General features: G+C 49.1%; 1 protein-coding gene across 3 annotated transcripts in view; it reads right to left on the bottom strand.

The window, feature by feature from the left end:
- Nucleotides 1-27,569, bottom strand: part of Ksr2 (kinase suppressor of ras 2) — a 456,389-nt gene that overhangs the window by 348,901 nt on the left and 79,919 nt on the right. For all 3 annotated transcript variants that reach the window (XM_045132847.1, XM_045132849.1, XM_045132848.1), the window contains exons 2-3: nt 9,290-9,430; nt 5,950-6,100 (exon numbers count right to left, since the gene is read on the bottom strand). In XM_045132847.1, the coding sequence (XP_044988782.1) occupies nt 5,950-6,100; nt 9,290-9,430 (292 nt within the window). The remainder of the gene's footprint in view (nt 1-5,949; nt 6,101-9,289; nt 9,431-27,569) is intronic.

Raw genomic sequence — 27,569 nt, 5'->3', positions numbered from 1 at the left:
CAACTCCAACTCCAACGCAAGAGTTCCAGGCGACGAGACAATTCCTTCCAATGAATCTCTTTGTAAACCAGGCCTGACAGTGCACGACCGTGATCCCAACACTCGGGAATCTGAGACAAGAGGATCGTGAATTTGAGGGCAACCTAGGCTACCTGTCTCATAAAACCAAACTTGACGTATGTATTCTGCGCTGCCTGAAGCCTGACTGGCATTCCCTCAAAGCCTGGCCACCTTTCAGCCCCCTTTTCGAGTTAGGGTCTCACACGAGCCCAGGCTGGCCTGGAATTCATGATGGAGTCTCAGTGTGACCTCAAACTCACAACAATCCTCCTACCTCTGCCACCCAAGTGCTGGGATTAAAGGTGTGTGCACCACCATGCCCAGCTCTCCATGGCATTTCTTGAGACAGGGGCTCGCACGGAACCTAGCGCTCAGCAATTCAGCTAGACTAGCTAGCCAGCGAGCCCCAGGATCCCCCAGTCTCTGCTTACGCAGCGCTGGAATTACAAGTGCACCTGTCATGCACGGGTGCTGGGGATCCTGACTCGGGTCCTCAGGCATGTGGGGCAAGTACTTTACCCACTCAGCCCGCCATTCTGTGTCTTATTTACGGTTTCTTCCAGCATATTCTGTCCAGTAGAACTCTCTCGGGTGATGGGAATGTTCTAGAACTGTGCTGAGCCAAGAGGGTAAACACGAGCCCTTCGTGGCAACGGTGATGCATAAAGAAAGGGGCTTGCCGTGGAATTTGCTTTTTAAAGGATTTCGGTTTGGATTTGTTGCATGAGCATAGTTGGATGGTTCTGGAACACGAGCCCCCGGAGCAGAGCTTCCCCATCACCATCCCCAACAGTGACGGAAGCAGAAAAGGAATGCTGCATGGGTGGTTAGTGTGTGAATGAGCCGCAGGTGGGGGGCACGTCTCTGTGGCTGCAGTGTGTCCCAGCGGTGTGCTAGAGGTGTGGGGGGGCTCCGGAGCACCAGGGGGCTGGGAGGGGCCAGGGCAAGGAGGGGAAGGGCCAGTGCATACTACCTCATGGGCCTGGCTGCGGGGGAGTGGACTCCTCCTTCATGCCAGCCTTCTCCAAGCCCCAGGCAACTTGCACAATAGAGCAATCAAGACCCACTCTTGTGCTTTGTTCTGGTCACAGGAAGACAACAGTGGTGCTGAAGGCGGGGTTCTGGGGGGCTTCACTGAAAGCCCAAACTGGGAAGAAGCCCCAGGGCATCCGAGGCTGTTCTATTTTGGGGCCTCCTTGCTTCCTGTTTCCCACCCCCCAGCTGCCAGCTCTCCTCCTGGTGCTCAGGAGAAGCTGAGGCAGAATATGCCCAGCCTCTGGGGAGGGGAGGGGAGGATGCTGGGGGTGAGGCAGCGTCCTGCTCCTGCGCTCTTCCTGTGGGGCGCCCGGGCCTCCTGACGGAGTGCTGACATCTCACCTGGCTCTGATCCACCTTACCATCAGCCTGAAAATCTGATAAAGGGTCCGATGGCTTGCAAACCCTTGGGCTAAGCCCCTCACAGTGGCCTGCCTGTTTGGTGGACACCGCGGCTCACCCTCAGCACACCCACCCAATCTTCACTGTGCTTTGGGTGCCCCGTCCTCTCTCTTGCCACAAGAGTGCCACTTGTTCCCCTCACACGCACACGCACAGAAGCCACCCCAGCTCTAGGTGTTGGCTCAAGCCTGGAACCCAGCATGGTGCCCAGTGTTTGCTGGGCTCTGTGGGGAGGAGGGAAGGGCAAGGCAGTAAGCAATCTCTTCATTCCCTGGTGAAAAAGGTGACAGAGCAGCTCTGCCCTTCTGTCAGGGGCCTGTGTGGGACCCTGTCCACATCAGCATGCTGATCTTGAACTTCCGGTCTCCAGAACTGTGCACGCGACACTTCCGCACTGTGCACGCGACACTTCTGCACTGTGCACGCGACACTTCCGCACCACATCATTTACGGCGCCAGCTTCTCTGCTCTAGCAAAGAGGGACAGACTAAGATGGGCGCCTGGGGAAGAGAATGAAAGGAAGGTGGGAAGAAGTGAAGGAAAGTAAGCTGGGCAGAGAAAGGAGAGGAGAGCTTCGTGATGACAGTGGTGATGGTGGTGATTATGGTGATGATGGTGGTGGTGGTGATGACAGTGATGATGGTGACAGTTGTGGTAATGGTAGTGATGATGACAGTGGTGGTGGTGATTGTGGTGGTGATGGTGACAGTTGTGGTAATGGTAGTGATGATGATGACAGTGGTGGTGGTGTGGTGGTGGTGTGGTGATGGTGATGGTGATGGTGGTGATGATGGTGACAGTTGTGGTAATGGTAGTGATGATGATGATAGTGGTGGTGATGGTGATGGTGGTGATGGTGGTGGTGATGGTGACAGTTGTGGTAATAGTAGTGATGATGATGATAGTGGTGGTGATGGTGGTGGTGATGATGATGGTGATGGTGGTGGTGATGATGGTGATGATGGTGACAGTTGTGGTAATGGTAGTGATGATGATGACAGTGGTGGTGATGGTGGTGGTGGTGATGATGGAAGTGGAGATGATGATGGAGCCACTGCTGCCACCTCCTTCAGCCTGCTTCACTCCTCTTTCACCCACAGCCCTCATCCTACACTATGGACTGTCCACGCCCATCACAGCAAGTGCCCTGCTCTGTCTCCACCCAGAACAGAAACCCCATGGGGACACACCTCAGCACACATCGCCAGAGCTCACACCAGCACCTGCAATTGGATTCAGCATTGAACCGGCACCTCTTGTCAAATGAGTTCATGGATGACTTTGGCAGCAGATCTGCTGGGCAAGGTTAAGGTGCCCGGACTTCTGGACCCCTTGAGTGTGCTGAATGAATGAGTGAGTGAATGAATGAACGATTTAATGAATGAATGGATGATTATTCTTTCAGGGTTTCAGGCACAGGCTGAGACAGGGACCAGTGAGAACAGAGTTAAGATTTCTCACCTTTGGGGCTCCATGGTCACTGGGAGGGAAAAATCTGGTGAGGGGAAAAACCCGAGCTTATTCCCTGGTTTGAGATAATGCTATTAATTAAGGCAGGAAGTAATAGGACCATTCTGTCCCAAGATGGTTAGAATCTTCCAAGAACTAATTACAGTTTTTGAAGGAAGAATTTAAAACAGGAAGGCACTTAGGAGAGCGGCTCGTTGCTTCCCCCTGGTGGAGGACAGTGGCAAGCACACCATGTGGCTTTCCTGAAATGCCTTAAAGCAACCACAACCTGGGAGAGGTGCTGGGGACAGGGATGTCTGAGAGAGATGAGTCAAGGAAACAGGAAATCGCCATGAGGCCGGGTCATGTGGTGACAGCAGAATTCATAATCTGTCCTCACTCATTCAGCAAGCCAAAGTAGCCTGGCACGTTGGGGGAGGGAGTGCGGGGTGGCAGGAGAACCTGTGTGGCTGGAATAAAGGGCATCAGGGAGAGACCACCCCGAGATGAGACTGGATGGGTGGCAAGGGGCTCCAGGGTAAAGCCCTTGGAGGCCACTGAAGCACAGGGGGAACCAGACTCTGGGCCTGAGTTTGTGAACAATACGGACCCGAAGGACAGGAAGGCGGGAACTCTGGGACAGAGGGGTGAGTTCAGAGATAGGATGCCCAATGCTTATCTGGGATGCTACAGACTAAGTAGCTTTAAGAAAAGGTAATTTATATCCTCTCCCATCTTATCCATCTGCGCCTCTCTCTCTCTCTCTCTCTCTCTCTCTCTCTCTCTCTCTCTCTCTCATAAATAAATTAAATTAAACACTTAAAAAGATAACAAGGGGCCAAGCGTGGTGGCGCACGCTTTTAATCCCAGCACTCAGGAAGCTGAGGCAGGAGGCTCACTATGAGTTCAAGGCCAGCCTGAGACTCCATAGTGAATTCCAGGTCAGTCTGGGCTAGTGCAAGAACATACATTCAAAAACAAAAATAAATAAATAATAAGGGCTAGAGAGATGGCTTAGCAGTTAAGGTGCTTGCCTGCAAGCCAAGGGACCTGGGTTCGATTCCCCAGTACCCATGTAAAGTCAGATGATGCACAAAGTGGTGCACGCGGCTGGAGTTCATTTGCAATGGCTACAGGCCCTAGCATGCCCATTCTCTCTCCCTCCCTCCCTCCCTCTCTCTCTCTCTCTCTCTCTCTCTCTCTCTCTCCTAAATAAATAAATAGTTTTTTTTTTTAAAAAAAAAAAAAGAAAGAAAATATGCTATTATTAGCTTGAAGGGAAAATGGTAACAATGGGGTTCCAAGGGAGGGTTAACCTTCAAGGTGCTCAGGGGAGACTATATGCCTGAAGTTATGAGGGTTTTCATGACCCAGGTGAGGGGAAGAGGGATTTATTACAAACTTCTTATTTCTCCAACACTACTACATGCCACATGCCGACCTTCACCCTGGCCACAGACAGCGAGGAGAAGCAGGAGCAATCTCCACCGTCTCCCAGAGGAGAGGTAGCCACTAAAGAAAAATTAAAACATGGTGACGGCTACCTCTGGCTGCCACCGAGGGAGGGAATGGTTAATGGTAAGGAAGCCCAGAGCTGGGTGAACAATGCTTCCCCCAAGAGGTCTGACCTCAGCAAGTGCAATAGGAATTAGGTGGGGGGAAAAAAAAAAACAGCTTTCCAAAAGCCAAGTAAGTCCTGGCTCCCAGGTTGTCAGGGGAAGCAGGACGTTCAGCCCCTGAAAAAGTTGCCATGGGAATGTCAGAAGTAGCCCAGGAGAACCAATGAAACTGGTATATTTTCAAACCATGAGTCATCGCCCCTAAGTGACATGTGATACGATAGCAGGCCATGGCCAGCGTTTAGCAGAGGACGTAGAATACAATGGCTGGTTACAAGGCCATGCTAAAAAAAAAAGGGAAGAACTGAAAGCATGTGCCTCCATCGTGCTGCGTTCTAAGTCAAGAAACACAACTTGGTTACATGCAAGCGTGTGATCCTGGGCGTGTGCGTGCGCGCGAGGGTGTGCACGTGATGCAGCGCGAGCTGGACCTCTGACAGCTCGACGTGATCAAAACAGCGTGGAACGGCTGGAGAGATGGCTCGGCGGTTAAGGCACTTGCCTGCAAAGCCTAGTGGCCTGGGTTCGATTCCCCAGGGCCCACATGAAGCCAGATGCACATAGTGGCACGGGGCAGCTGGCTCACTGCTGGACCCTCCTCCCGGCTGCCACACACCCGCTTGTAAGTCCTCGGTTGCAATGGTGTGTGTGAAACCCGCCTCCCCCAGACTCTGTCGGTCAACAGCGCCACCTCGTGGTAGGAACTGAGATGACAGCGCTGCTGACCAATGTCCATTTCAGGAGTCCCCTATGAACTCGCTTGTGAGGCCAGAGGGAAAGGGGAGCGTGAGTATAACGGTTAATGCGCTGATAACAGATGTACCATTGGAAAGATTCAAGAAGGATGGCAAAATATTTAGACCCTTAAGTAATAAAACAAGTCATACAATTTATCTCGAAAAATAGTTTTTAAAATATTCCTTATTCTTCTGTCGAAGAAAAGGTATGCACATCGCCACCTGTCTGGAAGAACTATGCCAAACCTTACAGCAAAATGACAACATCAGGTCCTTAGGGGCCATGGCTTTGGTAGTCATATAATGACTTACAGTTAGTGAATGCATAGTGTTTATGATGGAATTAAGAAGCTAGACACTGACTCAGTAAACACAGACACCTCATAATGGCCAAAGTAGAAAGCCACAGGTCTCCCCCACACACCCCATAATCCTTATCTGGACCCTAATTATCCAATGGAGAGAAAGACAAGCGCTGCAGGTTGGAGTTCAAATCCCTCCCACTGCTTCCTGCCTCTAAAGCCCATGGCCACGTGAGCTGGCTTTAGCATCCAGAGTCCACTCTGCCCCATCGTGGTTCATACAGAGAATTTGAGGGGCAGTGGCAAACAAGCTAGGGCCAGGTCCACTCCCCTGGGCTGGCTCACCTGACATATGCACATTCCTTAGGCAGGAAAGGGAGGCGTTGAGCCGGGCACATTCCTCCTGGTTGGCTCCATACTTCTCCACGGTCTCACACACCTGCTCATCGGCCATCTCCAGCAGGTCCTCTAGGCTCAGCTGGTCAGGGGAGATTTCCTAGTGGAGGAGACAAGTGGGGGGGGGGGGGTCAGCAGAACCTGGAACATGAGCCTCCACACTGCCCTCTGGAGGCACCCAGCCGAGGACACGGAGCTGCCCAAATGCTTCTCCTAACACGTTCAGGGCTGGGAACCTGGGGTCTGGGTTCGAGTCCCAGTTTTGCCTCTCACTTGCTAGACAATGTTGGACGAGTTGCTCATCCTCTCTGTATCACTTCTCTCACATATAAACTGGTGGTGTTGAGCGTAGGACATCGGCAGGCCCCCTTGCATATAGCCAAGCTTCTGAACTCACCAGGGGACAAGCCCCATTTCATTTCTCTAGATGGCCCTACTGCGCTGGGCACACAGAGACCGGACCCAAATCCCAGAATGGACTCAGATCTCTACTGTCGGCCCTCAACTCTCAGCTTCTCAGCGCTCGGCTGCGCCCACACAGTGTCTAGAGTCTGTACTGACCTTTAGGAATGCGAAGGGGTAGTGGGGGGCGGGGAGCAGCTCTATGGTGATAGCTCACCAAGGGGCCTCGTGACATAGTAGTACTAGGAACAGAACAGAGCAGGGGAAAGGACCTCTCCAAGCAGCTGAGCTGGGGACAGAAGAGGCAGGGTCCTCAGGTTGCATGATGTAAAGTGTATCTTTATATGCATATAAGAGCTTTAATTTGTAACATTTTACAGTAGCCAACAATTTTACTCACAGATCACTTAAATAAGGCTCTTAAGATGTCTGTGGGTGGTGAGTCTAGGAAAATAGTATAGACTCCTTCTGCCCTCTTGTGGCCATCTCTGTGTGCTACAACAAAATCTAGGTTTCCATTGAAGCTAGCGCCAGAACAAGAATTACACACACACACACACACACACACACACACACACACACACACCACCCAAAAAATAGCTACAGGGCAAATGCTTAAGCCCGGCCAGTGCCCTTTCAGTTTGTAGGGGCACCATGATGTAAGTCGCTCTTTGGGACTGGACAAGCCACAGTCCAAGAGTGTAGGGTGAGTCACATTTAGAGGATCATGCACAATTGTACAAAGATCCTGCTCATTTATGCATGTTTTAAGTTTTTTATATTTTATATTTATTTCTTTATTTGAGAGAGGGGGACAGATAGACAGAGAATGGGCAAGGCAGGGCCTCCATCAACTTAACCAGGTTGCCTGCCTGAAAGCCAAAGGACCCAGGTTCAATTCCCCGGTATCCAGGTAAAGCCAGATGCACAGGGTGGCACATGTATCTGGAGTTTGTTTGCAGTGGGTGGAGGCCCTGACACACCCGTTCTTTCTATCTGCCTCTCTTTCTCTCTCAAATACATAAATCAAATTTTTAAAAGTTGTATTTTAAAAAATAATAAATAAATCTTTGATGCTCACATCATATCAAACAAAATTGCCTTCCTACCACACAGGGACACCCGCTTCGAACCCCAGTCTAGAAGCCCTTATTCTGCCTTCCTCGCCTTATGAGTAGAGCTTGTACATAAATACTGACATGAGCCCAGCCACTTGAGAAGTACACCGGGCCATGCAATGTAAGTACAACATTGTACTAACAGGGGACCTTCCAGGCCAAGGATAGGGTAAGAATCCTACCCGCCCCCCCCTTGGCTCTCTGGACATTCTAAATACGTGTCCACACTGCTGCTGTGGCTGTGTGTGATGGGATGTGCTGGAGGACAGGAAAATGGGGGCTGTTGTACAAAACTCGAGATGTTGGAACCAGCAGGGTTGGGGAGACTCTTGCCTTAAAGACACACTCCAGAGCAGACAAAAGGGACTTCCTTGGTCCCACAGGCGGGAGACACCTGTCTTCTGCCAGCCACAGGAACATGAACACAGTGATGCCCACTGGGCACTATGGAGCCACCTGAGCTGGGTTCTCCCACGGGGCCCCACCCACTTGCTGACTGGACATGTCATTCGTCTCTGAGCCTCAGTTTCTCTCTGTGTACAATGGGGTTTATAGTCATATGTACTCAAAGGTCGTGGGAGGAGTCTTGGAGCTTTCAACCCCTGACATCTTCTGTGCAAAGCCCTGAGTCCCAGCGCGTGGCCGCGAACACTCAGGACGTGCGTGGAGGCTGAGGAGGCCGGGCCGGGCTCTGTCGCTAGAAACAACGGGCTCTGGGATCCGCCCCCCCCCCCCCGGGGCAAGGCAACCTCCCTGTTGCTGGGGGCCTTTAAAAAAGAGGGAACAGGGCTGGAGAGATGGCTTAGGGGTTAAGGCATTTGCCTGTGAAGCCTAACGAGCCAGGTTCAATTCCCCGGTACCCACGTACACCAGATGCACAAGGTGGTGCGTGTGTCTGGAGCTCGTTTGCAGTGGTCGGAGACCCTGGCGTGCCCATTCTCTCTCTCTCTCTCTCAAATGCATACATAAATAAATCAATAAATAAAATTAGATATTTTTAAAAGAGGGGACAACCATTACCCACATGTTATGCATAAAAGACTAATGGCCTACAGCTGCTACATCCAACATGGTGGCCGCCACCACAGTAATTGACATTAATGACAATGGAAAGTCCAGCTCTTCAGGCACACACACACACACACACACACACACCACAAGACAAGTGTTGGGTAAGCTTGGTCCCCATACACGGCCAATGGAGACTGACTCAGTGCTGATATAAAATATCTCCATTGGGGGCTGGAGAGATGACTTAGCAGTTAAGCGTTTGCCTGTGAAGCCTAAGGACCCCGGTTTGAGGCTCGATTCCCCAGGACCCATGTTAGCCAGATGCACAAGGGGGCGCATGCGTCTGGACTTCGTTTGCAGTGGCTGGAGGCCCTGGTGCGCCCATTCTCTCTCTCTCTCTCTCTCTCTCTGCCTCTTTCTCTCTCTGTCTGTTGCTCTCAAATAAATAAATAAAAATGAACAAAAATATTTAAAAAATATATCTCCACTGGACAGCGCTGGTCTAACAGGCAGCTTCCAGTGGCTCTGTGAAGTGGCAGGGCTGCCAGGAATTCCGGCTGTAGATCCATTCGCTCCCTAATGACCCTGGTCAGATACAACAGAGATCCTACCAGCCTGGATCGGGTACCTATGTGCCAGGGTCTGTCCTGGGCACAGCCCAAGGTCTGCCACCCAGGGATCAGCCAAGAGGACAGCTGCTGACCAGGGGATAAGGGGAGGGTCAAGGGCACAGGGGACGGGGGACTGCCTCCAGTCACCTCCAGGACTTCCTTGCGCACATCCACGACCCGGAACCAGTGCCGGAGCTGGGGGAAGCCGTTCAGCTGGGCGTTTCGTTCCTGGAGCGCCACCTTCTTTTTGCAGGACAGCTGCCGGCTAAAGTACTTCACCAGCTTGCTCTGTGGAGACCAAGAGAAGGGTGGGGACAAGTCTCAGAGGTCACTACCACAGGGACAGAGTGACAGCCCCGACCTTCCTCCCGCTAACCATAGCCGAGTCTGCATTTTTATTTTTACTTGTTTGGCTTTTCTTACGGTTTCCTTTGTGCCCGGCAAAAGACTGTAAACACCCTGAGGGCCCAATGAGCAGAAAGTGATTGCATAAATGACACTCCAGCCCCACAAAGGGACTCAGTTCACAACTTCGTAAACAGTGGTTCAGGACCCATACACGTGATCATGTAACATATGGGGGAAGCACGTCACAAAAACTTCTAACAGTGAAAGGCTTCAGAATGAGTAAGTACCAACTGCTAATTTATTCTTCTTTCTTTCTTTCATTTTTTTTTTTTTTGAGGTACAGTCTCTCTCTCTAGCCCAGGCTGACCTGGAATTCACTATGCAGTCTCAGGCTAGCCTCGAACTCATGGTGATCCTCCTATCTCTGCCTCTTGAGTGCTGGGATTAAAGGCGGGCGCCACCGCGCCCGGCTTCCAATTCAACATCAGATGCTTCATGAATCCAAGGTGTTTCTGGCAGCACCCAGCCATGCTGCATCATGTGACTTCGCTACAGCCTTGGTCCTGAGCACACGACGTGCCCACCTCACACTGCGTACGTGCCATCACGTCACACCGTCTGATATACCTGGGCTCGCGTTCAGGACTACCGTATGTTAGGAATCACATTGGTTTTACTGCACAACATTCCCTGCTCTTAACATTTTTTTTTTAATTTTTATTTATTTATTTATTTATTTGAGAGCAGCAGACACAGAGAGAAAGACAGATAGAGGGAGAGAGAGAGAATGGGCGCGCCAGGGCTTCCAGCCTCTGCAAACGAACTCCAGACGCATGCGCCCCCTTGTGCATCTGGCTAATGTGGGACCTGGGGAATCGAGCCTCAAACTGGGGTCCTTAGGCTTCACAGGCAAGCGCTTAACCACTAAGCCATCTCTCTAGACCTAAAGTGAGGATTTTTATTTTGGTTTGGTTTTGCTAGACAAGGTGTCTTGTTGAATATGAAGTTTCCTGATTCCACTAGAGGAGATGGCCAGCAAACCCCAAGGACCCTCCTGTCTCCAACCCCACCCCCAGAGTTGGGATGACAGGTGTGCACTGCTGCGCTTGGCGTTGATGCACGTGGTGGAGATCTGAACTCAACAGCAAGTGCTTCAATAATTCAGCCATCTCCCCAGGTCCCGCCAGGGTCTGGATATTCAGTTATGAAATCAGGCCGGGCATGGTGGTGCGCGCCTTTAATCCCAGCACCATGGAGGCAGAGGTAAGAGGATAACTGTGAGTTCAAGGTCAGCCTGAGACTGCGTAGTGAATTCCAGGTCAGCCTGGGCTAGAATGAGACCCTACCTAAAAAAAAAAAAAAAAAAATTAAACAGATATTGAATCAGGAATAGCCCTAAATTGATGACCAGCTAATAATACAGAGAATGATGAACACAAGCCAGCAAGGCCCAGTGAGGGTCAGAGGCCACTGCCAAGGCCCCCCAGGTACATGAGAAGCCGCTAGCTGGCAGTATTTAAAAATAATCACAACGTTTAGAGTCTGGAGACCTGCCCACCCAGGGCATCGTGCATTCACACATGTCTCTTCGAGTGTGGTTTTCATAGAGGACCTCAAGGGTCTTTCCACGGTGGAGCATGCAGACCTGCCTCCATGTTTTTAATCTTCTTCCCACAAGTGGGATTCCTTCGACTTGGGGTCAGACACTCCTGATGTGAGCAGCTCTAGGATGTTGCTAGGGGCATCTCTGTCCGCTGACATCCAGCATTTTGAGAACCATAGGCCCAGGGCCAGTCACCCTCTCCTGAGTATGGACACAGGGCGCCAGCACCTCAAGTTCCATCCCTTCACCCCGGGGCTACAGGAAGAGCTGGCCAAGGCTGTTTCCCTCAGCCCAGGAAGCTAGCAGCAGGGCATCGACCCTCAAGAGTGGGGCGAGACAACCCCTTATTCCTATTCATCCTGAGGATGAGCAAGGGACTTCACCTCCCTGAGGAAGACAGGGGGTCCAGTGGCGAAAAGACTCACCTTTGGGGACAAGAGCTTGGCTAATGTGAACAGAAAAATAAATGCGGACAAACAAACAGGAAACAACCTGCAAGGGTAAAGCTAGACTGGACAGGTCACAAAGAACTTTCCAGATGGGGACTCCACTCAGCAGCAGGTCTCCCTACCTAAGCCCGGAGCCCCAGCGAAACCATGGCTGGTCAGTTCACAGGGAGTCATTCTGGGCCAAATGCTGCAATAAGCGGTTTCTATGAATTACTGAATCCTCATGACTCTGCCATATGGACTTGATGACTATCTCTGTTTTATGAAGGGGGAAAAAAAAAAAATCAAGGCCCAGAAATCTTATGCCACTGGCCCAAGGTCATCAAGCTTCTAAATGAATGGATTTGGGACTTGGGCCCAAATCTAATAAAGTCTTGTTTATGGACACAAAAAGAACGTTGTGATCTATTTCCAAGCAAAACGACACAGCAGCTCAAACAGCGGGCACAGTACAGCCCGCTCTCTGACTACGAGATGAGAGCGTGTGCTTGAAAGCAACAGGTAGACGGCAGTCCCGGTCTCTGCCTCCAAAAGAGAGTCAGAAGAGATGAAATGAAATTTGCTTCAAAACTATGAGAATTATTTGCTTCTGTCTATGTCTCTTCATGTTACCGTTTCCCCATACGCTTGGATTTCCTGCAGGATAATTACAAATGTCCTGAAAAGCAGACTTTTGCAAATGATGTGGACACGCATTGGGTGTGTATGAATACCAGCCAGCTCACCAGGCACTTTTTCTTTTCCTTTTTTCATTTATTTTATTTTGTTTATTTATTTTTTGGTTTTACAAGGTAGGGTCTCACTGTAGCCCAGGCTAACCTGGAATTCACTATGTAATCTCAGGGTGGCCTCGAACTCAAGGCAATCCTCCTACCTCTTCCTCCTGAGTGCTGGGATTAAAGGCATGTGCCACCATGCTCAGCACCAAGCATGTTTTAAGCACAGGATATGCCACCAATCCTACCAAGCACTTAATATGGATCAATTCATAGCGGCCCCGGGAATGGCCCCCTTTTACACGTGAGGGAACTGAAATCCCCACATAATTTCATGTTATTTCTCTTTCCTCATTTTCCTGGCTATAAGAATCATGCGGGGGGGAGGGGAGCGTTGCTGGAGAGATGGGTTGGTGATTAAGGCCCTGGTTTACAAAGCCTAAGGACCCAGGTTTGATTCCCCAGGACCCACATAAGCCAGATACACAAGGTGGCACATTCATCTGGAGTTCATTTGCAGTGGCTGGAGGCCCTGGTGTGCCCATCTTCTCTCTCTCTCATCTACCTCTTTCTATCTCTCTCTCTCTCTCTCATAAGTAAAATATTAAAAACAAAAAAGAATCGGGGCTGGAGAAATAGCTTAGTGTTTAAGGCACTTGCCTGCAAAGTCAAAGGACCCAGATTCAATTCCCCAGGACTCACGTAAGCCAGATGCACAAGGTGGTGCATACATCTGGAATTCGTTTGCAGTGGTTGGAGGCCCTGGCATGCCCGTTCTCTCATTGCTCTCTCCCTCCCTCCCTCCCTCCCTCCCTCCCTCTCTCTCTCTCTCTCTCTCTCTCTCTCTCTCTCTCTCTCTCTCTGTCTTTCTGTCAAATAAATAAATAAAAATAAAATATTTTTTTAAAAAAGAATCATGTGGGGATGTTTGCTACAAATCAGACTTCTAGGGCTGGGAGATGACTAGTGGCTAAAGGCACTTCCTGTGCAAGCTCGTCAACCAGAGTTGATTCCCAGCACCAAATGCAGAGAGCCGGGCCCGCCTGCCAGTCCAGTCTGCCTACAGCAATGGGGCAGGGGGGTGGAAGAAGCCCGAAGCTCACTGGCCAGCTAGTCGGGCCTTCCCAGGGGCAAATAGCACTCACCTCAACTTGTCCCAAACAAGATAAGGGCTGGAGAGATGGCTCAGCGGTTAAGGTACTTGCCTGCAAAGCCTAACGACCCAGGTTCAATTTCCCAGTACCCACATAAAGCCAGATGCACAAAGTGGCCCATGCATCTGGAGTTCATTTACAGTGGTTAGGGACTCTGGTGTGCCCATTCTCTGTATGTCTATATGTGTGTGTGTATGTGCGTGTGTATGTGTCTTTCTGCAAGCAAATAAAGAAAAATTTTAAAAAACAACATACAAGGAGAATAATAAAGTTATTCTCTGATTCCCACAAGCATGTGATGGCACACATGCCCCCATACATACGTACACACACACACATATAATACACACAGTGACACACCAATACAGACAATCTTTTTGGGGGGGGGGGGTTGAGGTAGGGTCTTACTCTAGCTCGGGGCTGACCTGGAATTCACTATGTAGTCTCAGGGTGGCCTCGAACTCATGGCGATCCTCCTACCTCTGCCTCCTGGTGCTGGGATTAAAGGCGTGCGCCACCATGCCCGGCCACGCACAATTTTTTTTTAATGGAGTTGTGAAGGGGAAAGTGAGGAGGGAAGAGAATTATCATGTATTGCCTATAATTATGGAAGTTGTCAATAATAAAAACAATTTAAGTTAAACTTCCACTCGGGCGTATGGCACACATCTGTAATCACTGCATTAAGGAGTGGAGGTAGGGGGATCCCTGAGGCTTGCTGGATAGCTACTCCAGCCAAATCAGGGAGCTCTGGGCTCAATACATAAGAGACCTTGCCTTAAAGAATGAGATGAAGAGTGACTGAGGAAGACATCCAATGTCATCTGCCATCCACCTACCACACACACACACACACACACGCTCCAGCTTCCAGGCTAGTCCCCCTGACTCAGTGAATCTAGGGAGGCCCCCAAAATCTGCAAAGCCAACAATCACCCCAAAGATCCTGAGGCTCAGGCAAACATTAAGAAGTAGTGACCCTGAGTCTGAGGTATTCTGTAGTGAAAACAGTTTGTCATTCAAGCATGACAGGGATCGGGAGATGACCTAGTGGTTAAAAGCACTTCCTAAGCAAGCTCGCCAATCAGAGTTGATTATCCGGGGCCTTTCCAGAAGCTAGCATCCCTAGCAAGCAGTGGCATCTAGTTCATTGAGCTCCTCTGTGCCACTGACAAGGTAGCTCCCAGAGGGCCCAGCACCCTCTGGCCTCGAAGGGTGCTGGGAAGACAGTGGCACAAACACAGGCCAGGCGAAGTGGTCAGAGCCAGAGCAGCGAGGGTCAGGGTGCGCATCCCAGATGCGGCAATGCTCCGTTATCACAGGCCAGCACCGGGCAGAAGGCTGAGCTGACTCTGAGGGAAACAGGCCTCTGGGTTGTGGCTTTCACATGAAGGCGCAAAGTGCATTACACACCTCTGCCCACAGAGCAGCGCCATTCCAGATGGGGCTGGGGACAGGTGCCGTACCATTCAGATGGCACAGAAATCAAGAAACAGCATTTAGAACTTCCATGAGCATTTGATAAGACTGATGTAATGTCTCATGAGTCTATTTTCAGTCTTAACTTTAAAAAATATATATATGTATTTATTTGTGAGCACTGAGCGTGTGAGAATGGGCACACCAGGGCATCTTGCTGCTGTAATGAACTCCAGACACATGTGGCAGTTTGTACCTCTGGCTTTACATGGGTACGAGGGAATCAAATCTAGATCAGCAGGATTTGCAAGCAAGCGCCTTTAACTGCTAAGCTATCTCTCCAGCCCAGAGACTTGTATTTTTTAGTTTCGTTCTTCTAGAACATCATTTTTACTGTATTTTACAAAAGTATCGGCTACAAAAATATCTGCAAAGAAAAAAGATGACCCTTCATGACAAAAGGTGTGCAAAGCAGTGACATTCCTGTGGGCTACTGACTTGACATCCCTTTATGTTAGGGTACAGCTCCACAACAGGGCGCCTGCCAAGTGTGAGTGAAGCCATGGACTTGACCACAAGCACTCATCAAAAATGACAGCACACCTTTAACCTTTAACCCCAGCCCTCGGGAGGCATAGGTAAGAGTTAGAGGCCAGCCTGAGACTACATAGTGAATTCTAGGTCAGTATGGGCTACAGAAGGACTCTATCTCAAGAAACAAAACAACAACAACAATAATAATAATAAGGCTGGAGAGATGGCTTAGCAGTTAAGGCACTTGGTGGCAAAGCTGCAGGACCCAAGATCAATTCCCCAGTACCCACGTAAAGCCACAAGCACAAGGTGACATATGCATCTGGAGTTCTTTTGCAGTGGGTGGAAGCCCTTGTGTGCCCATTCTCTCTTTCTGCTTCTCTCTCTCTCTCTCAAATAAATAAATAAAATATTTAAAACAATAATAAAATCCCCTAACATCACTAGTTTTAAAAATTATTCCAAAAGGGATGGAGAGACAGCTTAACAGTTAAAGCATGTTCCTGATAAACCTAAGGACCCATGTTTGACTCTCCAGATCCCACACTAGCCAGACGTACAAAGGTGAGGCAAACCACACATGCCCACTTGGTGGCACAAGCATCTGCATTCAATTGCGCCAGCTGAGGCCCTGGTGTGTCAATTCTCTCTCTCTCTGTTTTAAAAAAAAGTCCCAAATATCACTCCTTTGCATATAATGGTAATACTGAAGCATGTTTGAGTACATCTACAGATAAAGAAACAGGCTCGGGCTGGAGAGATGGCTTAGCAGTTAAGGCACTTGCATGCAAAGCCAAAAGTCCCAGGTTCAATTCCCCGGACCCACATAAGCCAGACGCACAAGGTAGCACATACATCTGGAGTTTGTTTGCAGCCACTAGAGGCCCTGGAGTGCTCTCTCTCGCTTGCTCTCTCTCTCACACACACACACACACAAATTTTTCTTCTAAAGAAATATGCTCAGAGGTGGTGGAATCCTATCCAAAAAATCACACAACCAAACAAGTGCCAGGGTCAGGATATAAACTCCAGGATTTCTAGTGCCCACTCCAAGACCTCTCCTGAGCTTTCCACATAAACAGGCCACCAAAGATCAAGAAGAGTATTAAGGGCTGGAGAGATGGCTTAGCGGTTAAGGCACTTGCCTGCAAAGCCTAAGGTCCCAGGTTCGATTCTCCAGGTCCCATGTAAGCCAGATGCACAAGATGGCGCATGCATATGGAGTTCGTTTGCAGTGGCTAGAGGCCCTGGCGCACCCATTCTCTCTCTCTCTCTCTCTCTCTCTCTCTCTCTCTTTCTCTCTTTCTCTCTCCCCCTCCCTCCCTCCCTCCCTCTGTCTCTAATAAATAAATAAAAATATTAGGAAAGAAACCTCTGGTGGCCTTGCTTTACCTGGCAGCCTTGCTGGTTTCCAGCTCATGTCAATTAATGTCCATGTATAACTTAAGTGCAAGAAAAAATACCAAAGGTCCGGTATTCAAATGACCACAATTGCTCCTGGAAGTGAGCACACAAGCTATGTCCATGGTCAGATGCACCGTAGGATACAATACCAGGTTCAAAAGTCAGGCTGGGGGCTGGAGAGATGGCTTAGCGGTTAAACGCTTGCCTGTGAAGCCTAAGGACCCCGATTCGAGGCTCAGTTCCCCAGGTCCCACGTTAGCCAGATGCACAAGGGGGCGCACACGTCTGGAGTTCGTTTGCAGAGGCTGGAAGCCCTGGCGCGCCCATTCTCTCTCTCTCCCTCTATCTGTCTTTCTCTCTGTGTCTGTCGCTCTCAAATAAATTAAAAAAAAAAAATTTTTTTAAGTCAGGCTGGGGCTACAGGTTGGCTAATCTGAGGTGCAATTCTCCATCTGTACACCAGAGGGCATCCTGATACCTACCAAGGCAGATGGAAAATTTTACAGGCCGGGCGCTATCTGAGCATCCCCGGTGCCTTATTACTGTACTCTGTATTAGCATGATGATAAATTTAGCAGCATAAACATAAAATTTTTTAAGTCAACACATGTGAAAGAACTAAAAATAATCGTGTCTGAAATCCCGAATGGCAGAATCTAAAGGAAGACAAACAAACCCGGAGTCCTTGCGGGAAGTGCACGGGGTTTAGTTTGCTAAGGTCACCTGGAGGTGCTCTTTGTAAATGCAGAGCGGAGCCTGGGGAGAGCTGGGGGGAGGGTGTCACCTGCTGAAGAATGGCTATACCTCAGACCCTCACAGCCAGCCACGCCAGGGCACAGGGCACAGGGCTCTTCCTGCACTCTGTGACACATGCAGGGAAACTGAGGCTCAGTAATGACATGGCCAGCCTTTTAGCTGCATAGGTAGGGAGAGAGGTGCAGAGCCTCTCTACCTCAGGCCTGCCCTCAGCTCTTGTCCTTGCAGCCTTCTTTTTAAATTTTTATTTATTTATTTGACAGAGAGAAAGAATAGGCACACCAGGGCCTCCAGCCACTGCAGATGGACTCCAGATGCATGCACCACCTGGTGCATCTGGCTTACATGGGTACTGGGGTATTGAACCCGGGGCCCTTGGGTTTCACAGGCGAGCAACTTAACCTCTGAGCTATCTCTCCAGCCCCTCTGCTGCCTTTTCTTTAGCAGTCCTGGACTCACGGGATCCGGCCTGGCACCTGTCTCTGCCACCACCCAGAGCAGTCTCCCTCCAGCTGTCACCACAGACGTCACTTTCTCATCCCGCACAGACCTCTCCTTCCAGACTAGGCCACCCAGCTCTTTTCCCCTTGGGAGCACTTTGCTATCTCACAAATGGCTGTGTTTATTGGTTTCCATGGTTACGCATCCCCCACCACCACTAACTACCACACACCCATCAGACTGTCAGCTCTTAGGCAGGGGCTCTGCCAGTCTCTCCCTCAGCATTCAGAGCCTGCCTAGCATATAAGCAGTGACCCATCCTTTTTATTTTATTTTTTTCTTTTTCTAGTCTTCCCATAAGCCAACATCCCTAGAAGCAGGCATGAAACATCCGCAAATAAAGTTCCAAGTCCTGTTTTCCACCTGCCACAGCTCAGGCAGGAACCAGTCCCTGGCTATGCAGCCTAGTCTCTTGGGTTAGCAAACCCTGGGAGGGTAATGAAATCGCTACAGCCATAACCAGAGGCCCAACGCCTTCCCGTGGTTGCCAAGGCGACCATTGTCATAACATCCCTGCTATACGGTGGGGCCAGCTGACAGGGGAGAGAATTATTTGACTGAGAAGGTTTCAAGTAGCCAGCTTATCTGCATCCACAAGCAAGCTTCTTGCCCAGGGAAAAGCTGGGGGCTTGAAAGATGTCTGCTTTCTCTGTCCACTCTGGACCCTTGTGAGAACTGGTCACTTCGAGCCAAGGCAGAGAGGACAAGGGACCTGTTGGCCCTGGACAGTGGCCCAGTGATGCTGGAACAAAGCCTGCTGGTTTGGGTTTAAGCTGGGGGTTACCAGTGGCTCTTTTGTTTTATTTACACTCACTGCTAATGAATATTACAACCAACACTTAAAAGATCACCATGGGGGACTGGAGAGATGGCTTAGCCACTAAGGCGCTTGTCTGTAAAGCCTAAGGACCCAGGTTCTATTCCCCAATGCCCATATAAGCCAGATGCACAAGGTGTCTCATACATCTGGAGTTTGTTTGCAGTGGCTAGAGGCCCTGGCATGCCTATTGTCTCTCCCTATCTGCCTCTCCCTCTCTCTCTCTTTCAAATTAATTAATTAATTAAATATATTTTCAAAAAGATCACCATGAACAAGCACTGTCTTCAACATCAGGCTTGGAGTAACGTTGTTCCAGAAACATTATTACCTTTGTTGGAGACAGGGTCCCATGTTGCCCAGGCTAGCCTTGGACTCGCTATGTAGTAGGGATTAGCCTTCTGATCCTCCTGCCTCTACCCCTTGAGGGCAGAGAGTACAGTGTGAGCCACCACACCTGGTTTATGCAATCCTGGGGATTGAACCCGAGGCTTTGGGCATGCTAGGCTCTCTACTAACTGAGCTACATCTCCAGACCCCAACACGACTATAATCTGAACATTTACGTTAGCAACTATGTTCCAATATAGTTCCATTGATTCTGTACAACATCACCACTGGTGCCATACAGATATCATAAGTAAATAACACATGCGAAATTACGTAATTTGGAATATTATACAAATATATATTTTTAGCCATATATTAGGGATTTGTAGTACTGAAACTGATATCATCTGATGATCATCCCATGGGCCTTATGGGCTAAGCACCCTTAGAGGTGAGAAAAGACGCTGGGAGACTTCACAGGCTGCACGGTCACAAGTAACAAGCAGGGCCAGCGCTGCCTGCCCCAAGCCTCCATACAGTTGTCAAATCCAACTTGCTACTGAATCACCTGGGCAGTTTGTTAAAAAAAAAAAAAAAAATCCACATGCTGTGGGCTGGAGAGATGGCTTGGCGGTTGAGCACTTGCCCGTGAAGCCTAAGGACCTTGGTTCGAGGCTCGATTCCCCAAGACCCACGTTATCCAGATGCACAAGGGGGCGCACGCGTCTGGAGTTCGTTTGCAGTGGCTGGAGGCCCTGTCGCATCCACTCTCCTCTCTCTATCTGCCTCTTTCTCTCTATGCCTGTTGGTCTCAAATAAATAAACAATATATATCCACATGCTGTGGGCTGGAGAGATGGCTTAGCAGTTAAGGCGCTTGCCTATGAAACCTAAAGACCCATGTTCAACTCTCCAGATCCCAAGTAAGCCAGATGCACAAAGGTGACACATGCGCACAAGGTGGCACACGCATCTGGAGTTAGACTGCAGTGGCCGGAGGCCCTGGCACACCAATGCTCCCTCTCTCGCTCTCTCTCATGCATGCACGCACGAAAAAATCACATACCGAGTCCCTAGTCCCAACCTAAGCCCCCAGCTCTCCTGGGGACAGCAGCGTCTCAACAAGGTCCCCAGACAGTTTAGAGGGGCAAAACATTAAAAGCGTCTGCATTCGTCTTGGCCTCAGAGAGAGAGTCTGGGTCTGTGTCACCCAGTAAGCCTACAACAGCAACGAGGCCGCCTGATGTCGTGAATGCATCCAGAGGGGCTCAACTTCCAGAGAGGGCCTTGAGCCGGCATGCGGACCACCGTCCCGAAAGGCAGGCATGGATGCAGGGCAGGGGATGAGAACGCAGCATCCCTTCAGGCAATGGGAACTCAATTTGTGCCACATCTGTAACCATTCCCAACTCTCCGCAACTGGAGCCTCCGTGAAAAGCGACAGTGCCGCTGGCTTCAGGGGAGCAATTTACCTAATAAATGAAACTTCTGAATACGAAATCCTACCTAAATTGAATGTAGCTTCAATTTGGCCAGACTCGGTGACCTCCCAGGGCCCCGCTGTGCCCGTGAGGTGCATGCTGTACCCGCCGCCCTCGTACTCAGTCACCAAGGGACACTCTGCAGAAGGAAGCACATGCTGCCAGGGTGTATTTTGAACCATGGCACCTCCTAGCAAGTGAGAAAGACGGACGGGAGTGTCAAGAAAGAAGCGAGAGTAGTGGTTAAGGCGCTTATCTGCAAAGGCAAAGGACCCAGGCTCGATTCCTCAGGACCCACGGAAGCCAGATGCACAGGTTGTGCACATGTCTGGAGTTTGTTTGCAGTGGCTGGAGGCTGTGGTACACCCATTCTATCTCTCTCTCTCCCTCTCTCCCCAATGCCCTCAAATAAATGAATAAGTAGAAGCAGGAGGAGGAAGCCAAAGGGCAGGGGCTCTACTGAAGAACTGAGGTTGGGAGGAGTCCCGAGGCAGACAGAAATCAGGGAACCAGAGCCAAAATGTGTGGAAGATTTGCCCTGAGGTGCCCATTGCCTGAAGAACAGGGAATAGCCATCGATCACCAGGATGTGGCACACACAGATGTAATCCCAACCCTCAAGAGGCTGAGGCAGGAAGAGCCTAGACTACACACTGAGATAAAGACAGACTAGAACAAATCGTATAACACAGAACGCCAGTCTCACGGGGCAGTGACTAAGCAAGTTCACGCCTGGACAGAAACACCTGTTCCATTTAGTGCCTCGCTTCCCAATACAGGTGCCACTCACCTGTACATGCGGCCAGTGCGGTTAATCTAGAAAGCTTAGGTCACACAAGTGGGGACAGGGCACACGGCTCAGGGAGTGAAGTGCTTGTGGTGTATGCATAAGAACCTGAGATTGGACCCCCAGTACCTATGTCAAACGCCAGGCATGGTGGGACGTGCCTCTAATCCCAGCACTGGGGAAAGCAGCGACAGGGACTCCCTATTGGGGAGCTCCAGGTCCAATAAGAGACCCTGCCTCGAAGGAGAAGGTGGACAGTGATTGCACAAGACACTTGGTGTCGACCCCTGACTTCCACATGCATGCATGTACACAAACACATGTGAGCATGCACGCATGCACACACATGCTTACATGCATACACATGCTTACAAAAACAACGTAGTATGCTAGAGAGATGGCTTAGCAGTTAAAGTGCTTGCTTGCAAAGCCAGAGGACTCAGGTTCAATTCCCCAGGACCCACGTAAGCCTGAGGTACAAGGGGGCGCCTGCGTCTGGAATTCATTTGCAGGCTAGAGGCACCCTTTCTCTGTCTATCTGCTTCTCTCTCTCTATCAAATAAGTAAATAAAATAAAATACTTGTTAAAAAACATAGTAAGGGGCTAGAGAGATGGCTTAGCGGTTCAGCGCTTGCCTGTGAAGCCTAAGGACCCCGGTTCGAGGCTCGGTTCCCCAGGTCCCACGTTAGCCAGATGCACAAGGGGGCGCACGCGTCTGGAGTTCGTTTGCAGAGGCTGGAAGCCCTGGCGCGCCCATTCTCTCTCTCCCTCTATCTGTCTTTCTCTCTGTGTCTGTCGCTCTCAAATAAATAAATAAATAAAATTTAAAAAAAAAAAAAAAACAGTAAGGCCGGGCATGGTGGCGCACGCCTTTAATCCCAGCACTCGGGAAGCAGAGGTAGGAGGATCACCGTGACTTCAAGGCCACCCTGAGACTACATAGTGAATTCCAGGTCAGCCTGAGCCAGAGTGAGACCCTACCTTGAAAAACCAAAAGAAAAAAAAAACAAAAAAAAATCATAGTACATAGGCAGGCATCTACGGGCCATTGAACAAACATCCAGCCAGCCTTCTCCCGTAAGTTCTAGTCAGCGTTCGGCCTCAGGCACACAGACATCAACTTCCAAACCACTTCCAGTTCAATCCAATCCTTGGCTTGGGTGAGATGACCTAATGTTCTCAATTGAGCTTCTTGTTTAAATTCAGAGAAGATCTGGATGAATTACAAATGCTTAATACTAAAAAAAAAAAAAAAAAACAAAACAAAACAAAAAAACACCAGAGCCATGCATGGTGATATATGCCTTTAATCCCAGCACTTGGAACACTAAGGTAGGAGGATCGCTGTGAGTTCAAGGTGAGCTTGAGAGTACATAGTAAATTCCAGGTCAGCCTGGACTAGAGTGAGACCCTACCTCAAAAAATAAAAAAATAGGGCTGGAGAGATGGCTTAGCGGTTAAGCGCTTGCCTGTGAAGCCTAAGGACCCCGGTTCGAGGCTCGATTCCCCAGGACCCACGTTAGCCAGATGCACAAGGGGGCGCACACACCTGGAAATCGTCTGCAGTGGCTAGAAGCCCTGGCGCGCCCATTCTCTCTCACTTTCTGCCTCTTTCCCTGTCTGTCACTCTCAAGTAAATAAATAAAAATAAAACAAAAAAAATTAAAAAAAAACTCAGAATATTAACATCTGAGTGCACATTTGAGGTGTTTCTTTTTATGTTCTCTTGATGTTACAGAATGTAGTAAGGATCAGATTTTATATTTCCAACTCTAATTTAAAACATATAATTGAATAGCTGACTTAGACACATGGTGTAAGATGAAAATGAATTCAACTTAGGTACAATTTCATTAGAAAGCTCAGAAAAGGGGCTGGAGAGATGGCTCCAAGGTTAAGATTCTTGCCTACAAAGCCTAACAACCTGGATTTGATTCTCCAGTAACCACGGAAAACCAAATGCACAAAGTGGTACACGCATCTGAGCTTGTTTGTAGTGGCAGAGAGGCGTGGTGCACCTATACTCATTCTCTCTGTTGGCCTAATGAATATTAAAAATGAACGCTCAGGGCTGGAGAGATGGCTTAGCAGTTAAGCGCTTGCCTATGAAGCTTAAGGACCCCAGCTCGAGGCTTGATTCCCCAGGACCCACATAAGACGGCACATGCATCTGGAGTTCGTGTGCAGTGGCTATCTCTCTCTTTCTCTCTCTCTGCCTCTTTGTCTGTCGCTCTCAAATAAATAAAAACAAACAAACAAAATGAAAGCTCAGAATGTTTAGAAGTTGCTTTTATTGTTTTAAGGAATTGCACTTTTGAAAGTTTGTGTGTGTGTGTGTGTGTGTGTGTGTGTGTGTGTGTGCGCGTGTGTGTGTAAGCAAGCACCTTTAACCACTTAGCCATCTCTATCAAGTCCCATAAGTTATTTTTGAATGTGTGTGCATGCTTGACGGGGGGTACACATGCACATGTATACACGTGTGTGTGCAGGCCAGAGGGCACCCGTGGATGGCATCCTCAGGAATGCTGCCCACCGTTTTGGAGGCCGGGTCTTTCATGGGCTCACCAATGAGGCTAGTTTGGCCAGTGCACCCCGGGGATCCATCTGTGCCCTTCTCCCCAGTGCTGGGCTTATAAGCACGCACACCACGCCCGCAGTTTATGTGGGTTCTGGGGGTCAAACTCAGGTCCTCGTGTTTGAGGAACAAGCACTTTTACCGACAGAACCCTCTCCCTAGTCCAAGGTGGGTTTTATTTTGTTGTTGTTATTGTTGTTCTGTTTTTCCAGGTCTGGGGAATGAACCTGGGGATTTGAGCATGCCAGGTGAGAGTTCAACCACTGAGCCACATCCCCATCCACAAACTTTACTTTTATTCTTTAAAATCTTTATTTATTTATTCATCAGGAGAGAGAGAGAAAGAGAGAATGAATAGGCACACCAGGGCCTTCAGCCCCTGCAAAGGAAGTGCATGCACCACTGTGTGCATCTGGCTTTACATGGGTACTGGGGAATCAAACCCAGGTGGTTAGGCTTTGCAGGCAACCACCCAAACCCCTAAGCCATGTCTCCAGTACTTTTTAAATTTTTTCTTCTTCTTTTTGACTTTTTGAGGTAGGATTTTGCTCTAGCCCAGGCTGACCTGGAATTCACTATGTAGTCTCAAGGTGGCCTTGAACTCATGGCGATCCTCCTACCTCTGCCTCCCAGGTGCTGGGATTAAAGACGTGCGTCACCACGCCTGGCTTAATTTTTTTAAAAATAATTTTATTCATTTATTTTCAAAGAGAGAGAGAAAGTGAGTGAGTGAATGAGTGAGTTGGGCATGCCAGGCCCTCTTGCTGCTAAAAGGGAACTCCAGGCACATAGGCCACTTTATGCATTTGGCTTTATGTGGGTACTAGGGAATCAAACCCAGGCCAGCTGGTTAACAAGAAAGTGCCTTTAACTGCTAAGCCACCTTCCAAGCCCTGAAAAGCTTATTTTTAAAAGCTTCTATGGAGGATGTAAATAGCTGAGAAGGAGCTGGGCATGGTGGTGCATGCCTTTAAGCCCAGCACTCGAGAGGCAAAGGTATGAGTTCGAGGCCACCATTAAGACTACATTGTGAATTCCAGGTCAGCCCAGGATAGAGCAAGACCCTACCTGGAAAAAAATGAAAACAAAACAACAACAAAAGAAAGTTGAGAAGGCATGTCTATCAATAATAGAGTTAAAAATTCTTTTATGTGCAAATTTATAAATTTTGTTTTAAGTACGGGGCAGCAAACATCATGCAGGCTGTCTTTACACACGGCTGCTACATGTGCTAGATGTACCCACGTGAATAGCATGGTGTGTAAGCCAAACTTAAAACTACCACGGTTGCTGGAGAGATGGCTTAGCAGTTGAGGCACTTGCCTGCAAAGCCTAAGGACCCACGTTCCATTCCCTAGGATCCACGTAAGTCAGATGCACGTGGTGAATGCGCCTAGAGTCTGTTTGTAGTGTAGAGGCCCTGGCTCACTCATATTCTCCCTCTCTGTCTCTCTGTCTCTTTCTCTCTCTCTCTCTCTCTCTCTCTCTCTCTCTGTGTGTGTGTGTGTGTGTGTGTGTGTGTGTGTGTGTATGTGTATCTTTCTCAAATAAAATAATTTTTTTAAAAAATCTATGAGTAAGAGTGAAGATATGAATTCCTTTGCTGTAGTAAAACCATTACTTTCCTGGGGGTTTTGGTTTCTTTTTGTTTTTCAAGGAAGCATCTGTCTCTAGCCCAGGCTGACCTCAGATGGGCACTGATCCCCCTACTTCAGCCTCCCAGAGTGCTGGGGCTATTGAAGGCGTGTCCTGCCGCCCCAGCTCAAGAGCCATTCACTGCTAAGGCTAAGAAACGGTGCTGTCAAAGCAAACGTCAGCTCCTTGGTCCGACTCAGCCCATTTCCAGTGCCCATCAGCGACATGCAGCCAGAGGTGAGGAAAAAGGACACGGCCCTCATTGTGTGGAGGGTTTCCTCGAAATCTTGGGTCAGATTTTTCTTTTTTAGCAGATCTTTTACTTAACACATTTCCCCAAATGGACACTCTAACCCTCTTTTTAAGGTGCTAAGGGTTTTCCCAAAGCCAGTGGGAAAAACATGGGGCACAGACGTGGGGCAGACTGACGGGGGGAGAGAAAAAGCAAAAATACCAACCACAGATTCACTCCAGAAAAATGGGAGCCCCAAGAATTTACAGAAGGAAGCGAGAGGTCTGTATCCACCCTCTATCTGTTTTATTTCGTGATAGATTTTATTTATTTGTTTATTTTTGTTTTATTTTTATTTGTTTATTTGAGAGTGACAGACAGAGAGAGGAAGAGGCAAAGAGAGAAAGAGAGAATGGGTGCACCAGGGCCTCCAACCACTGCAAACGAACTTCAGATGCATGCGCCACCTTATGCATCTGGCTAACATGGGTCCTGGGGAATGGAGATTCGAACCGGGGTCCTTAGGCTTCACAGGCAAGCGCTTAATTGCTAAGCCATCTCTCCAGCCCCACGCGAGAGATTTTTGTTGTTGTTGCTTTTCTTCAGTAGTGAGGATGAAACCCAGGGGGCACTGCACTTGCTAGAAAAACTCTCTACCACTGGGCCATGTGCCCAGCCCTTGCTTTTTGCTTTTTGTTTTTTTAAGCATTTTATTTTTTTGAGAGAGAGAGAATGGGCACACAAGGGCCTCTAGCCGCTGCAAACAAACTCCAGATGCATGTGCCACCTTGTACATCTGGCTTTATATGGGTATGGGGAACTGAGCCAGGGAATGTCAGGTTTTGCAGGCAAGTACCTTAACCTCTGAGCCCTCTCTCCAGCCCTAGCCCTTGGACTTTTTTCAGAACAGATCTCCTTATACAGCCCAGGCTGGCCTCAAACTCAAGATCTTCTTCCCGCCTCCCAAGTGCTGTGATGACAGGCATGGGCCACCATGCCACCTGAACCACATACAATTCTGAGCAACTTTCATTGTAAATTGGGTAGTGATTCCATCATCATTTTTCCATTAAGTAAATTGCACACACAAGGTAAATATTTCTGACCCAGAAATACAGTTGGAAGTGTTTGTGTTAAGTAGAAAATGGTCCAGCAAGATAAAGCATAGCACATTCCCATGCCCCTTGAATGCAGAGACACTGAACCCACTGAAGGTGACACCTGAGGGCTGGAGGAATAGCTTAGCAGTTAAGGCACTTCCCTGTAAAAGCCAAAGGACCCAGGTTTGATTCCCCGGGACCCACGAAAGCCAGATGCACAAGGGGGCATACGCATCTGGAGTTCATTTGCAGTGGCTGGAGCCCTGGTGCACTCATTCTCTCTGTCCATCTGCCTATTTCACTCTCTCTCTCAAATAAATAAATAAAAATAAAATATTTTAAAAAGAACAAGAAGAGACACGTGAGGTTGTCTCTGGACCTTCAGCCACACACATGTGCATGTAGACTTGCATACACATGCATGCCGACACACATGAATCTGCATACACACACACAAACACAAAAGAGGGCTAGAGAGATGGCTTAGCAGTTAAGACACTTGCCTGCAAAGCCAAAGGAACCAGGTTCAATTCCCCAGGCCCACATAAGCCAGATGCACAATGTGGCACATGCATCTGGAATTCA

Source organism: Jaculus jaculus, chromosome 13 (assembly GCF_020740685.1).
Source record: "Jaculus jaculus isolate mJacJac1 chromosome 13, mJacJac1.mat.Y.cur, whole genome shotgun sequence".
NCBI classification, from domain to species: domain Eukaryota; kingdom Metazoa; phylum Chordata; class Mammalia; order Rodentia; family Dipodidae; genus Jaculus; species Jaculus jaculus.
The sequence above is the reverse complement of the archived record's forward strand: the minus strand, read 5'-3'. Positions and strand labels throughout refer to the sequence as shown.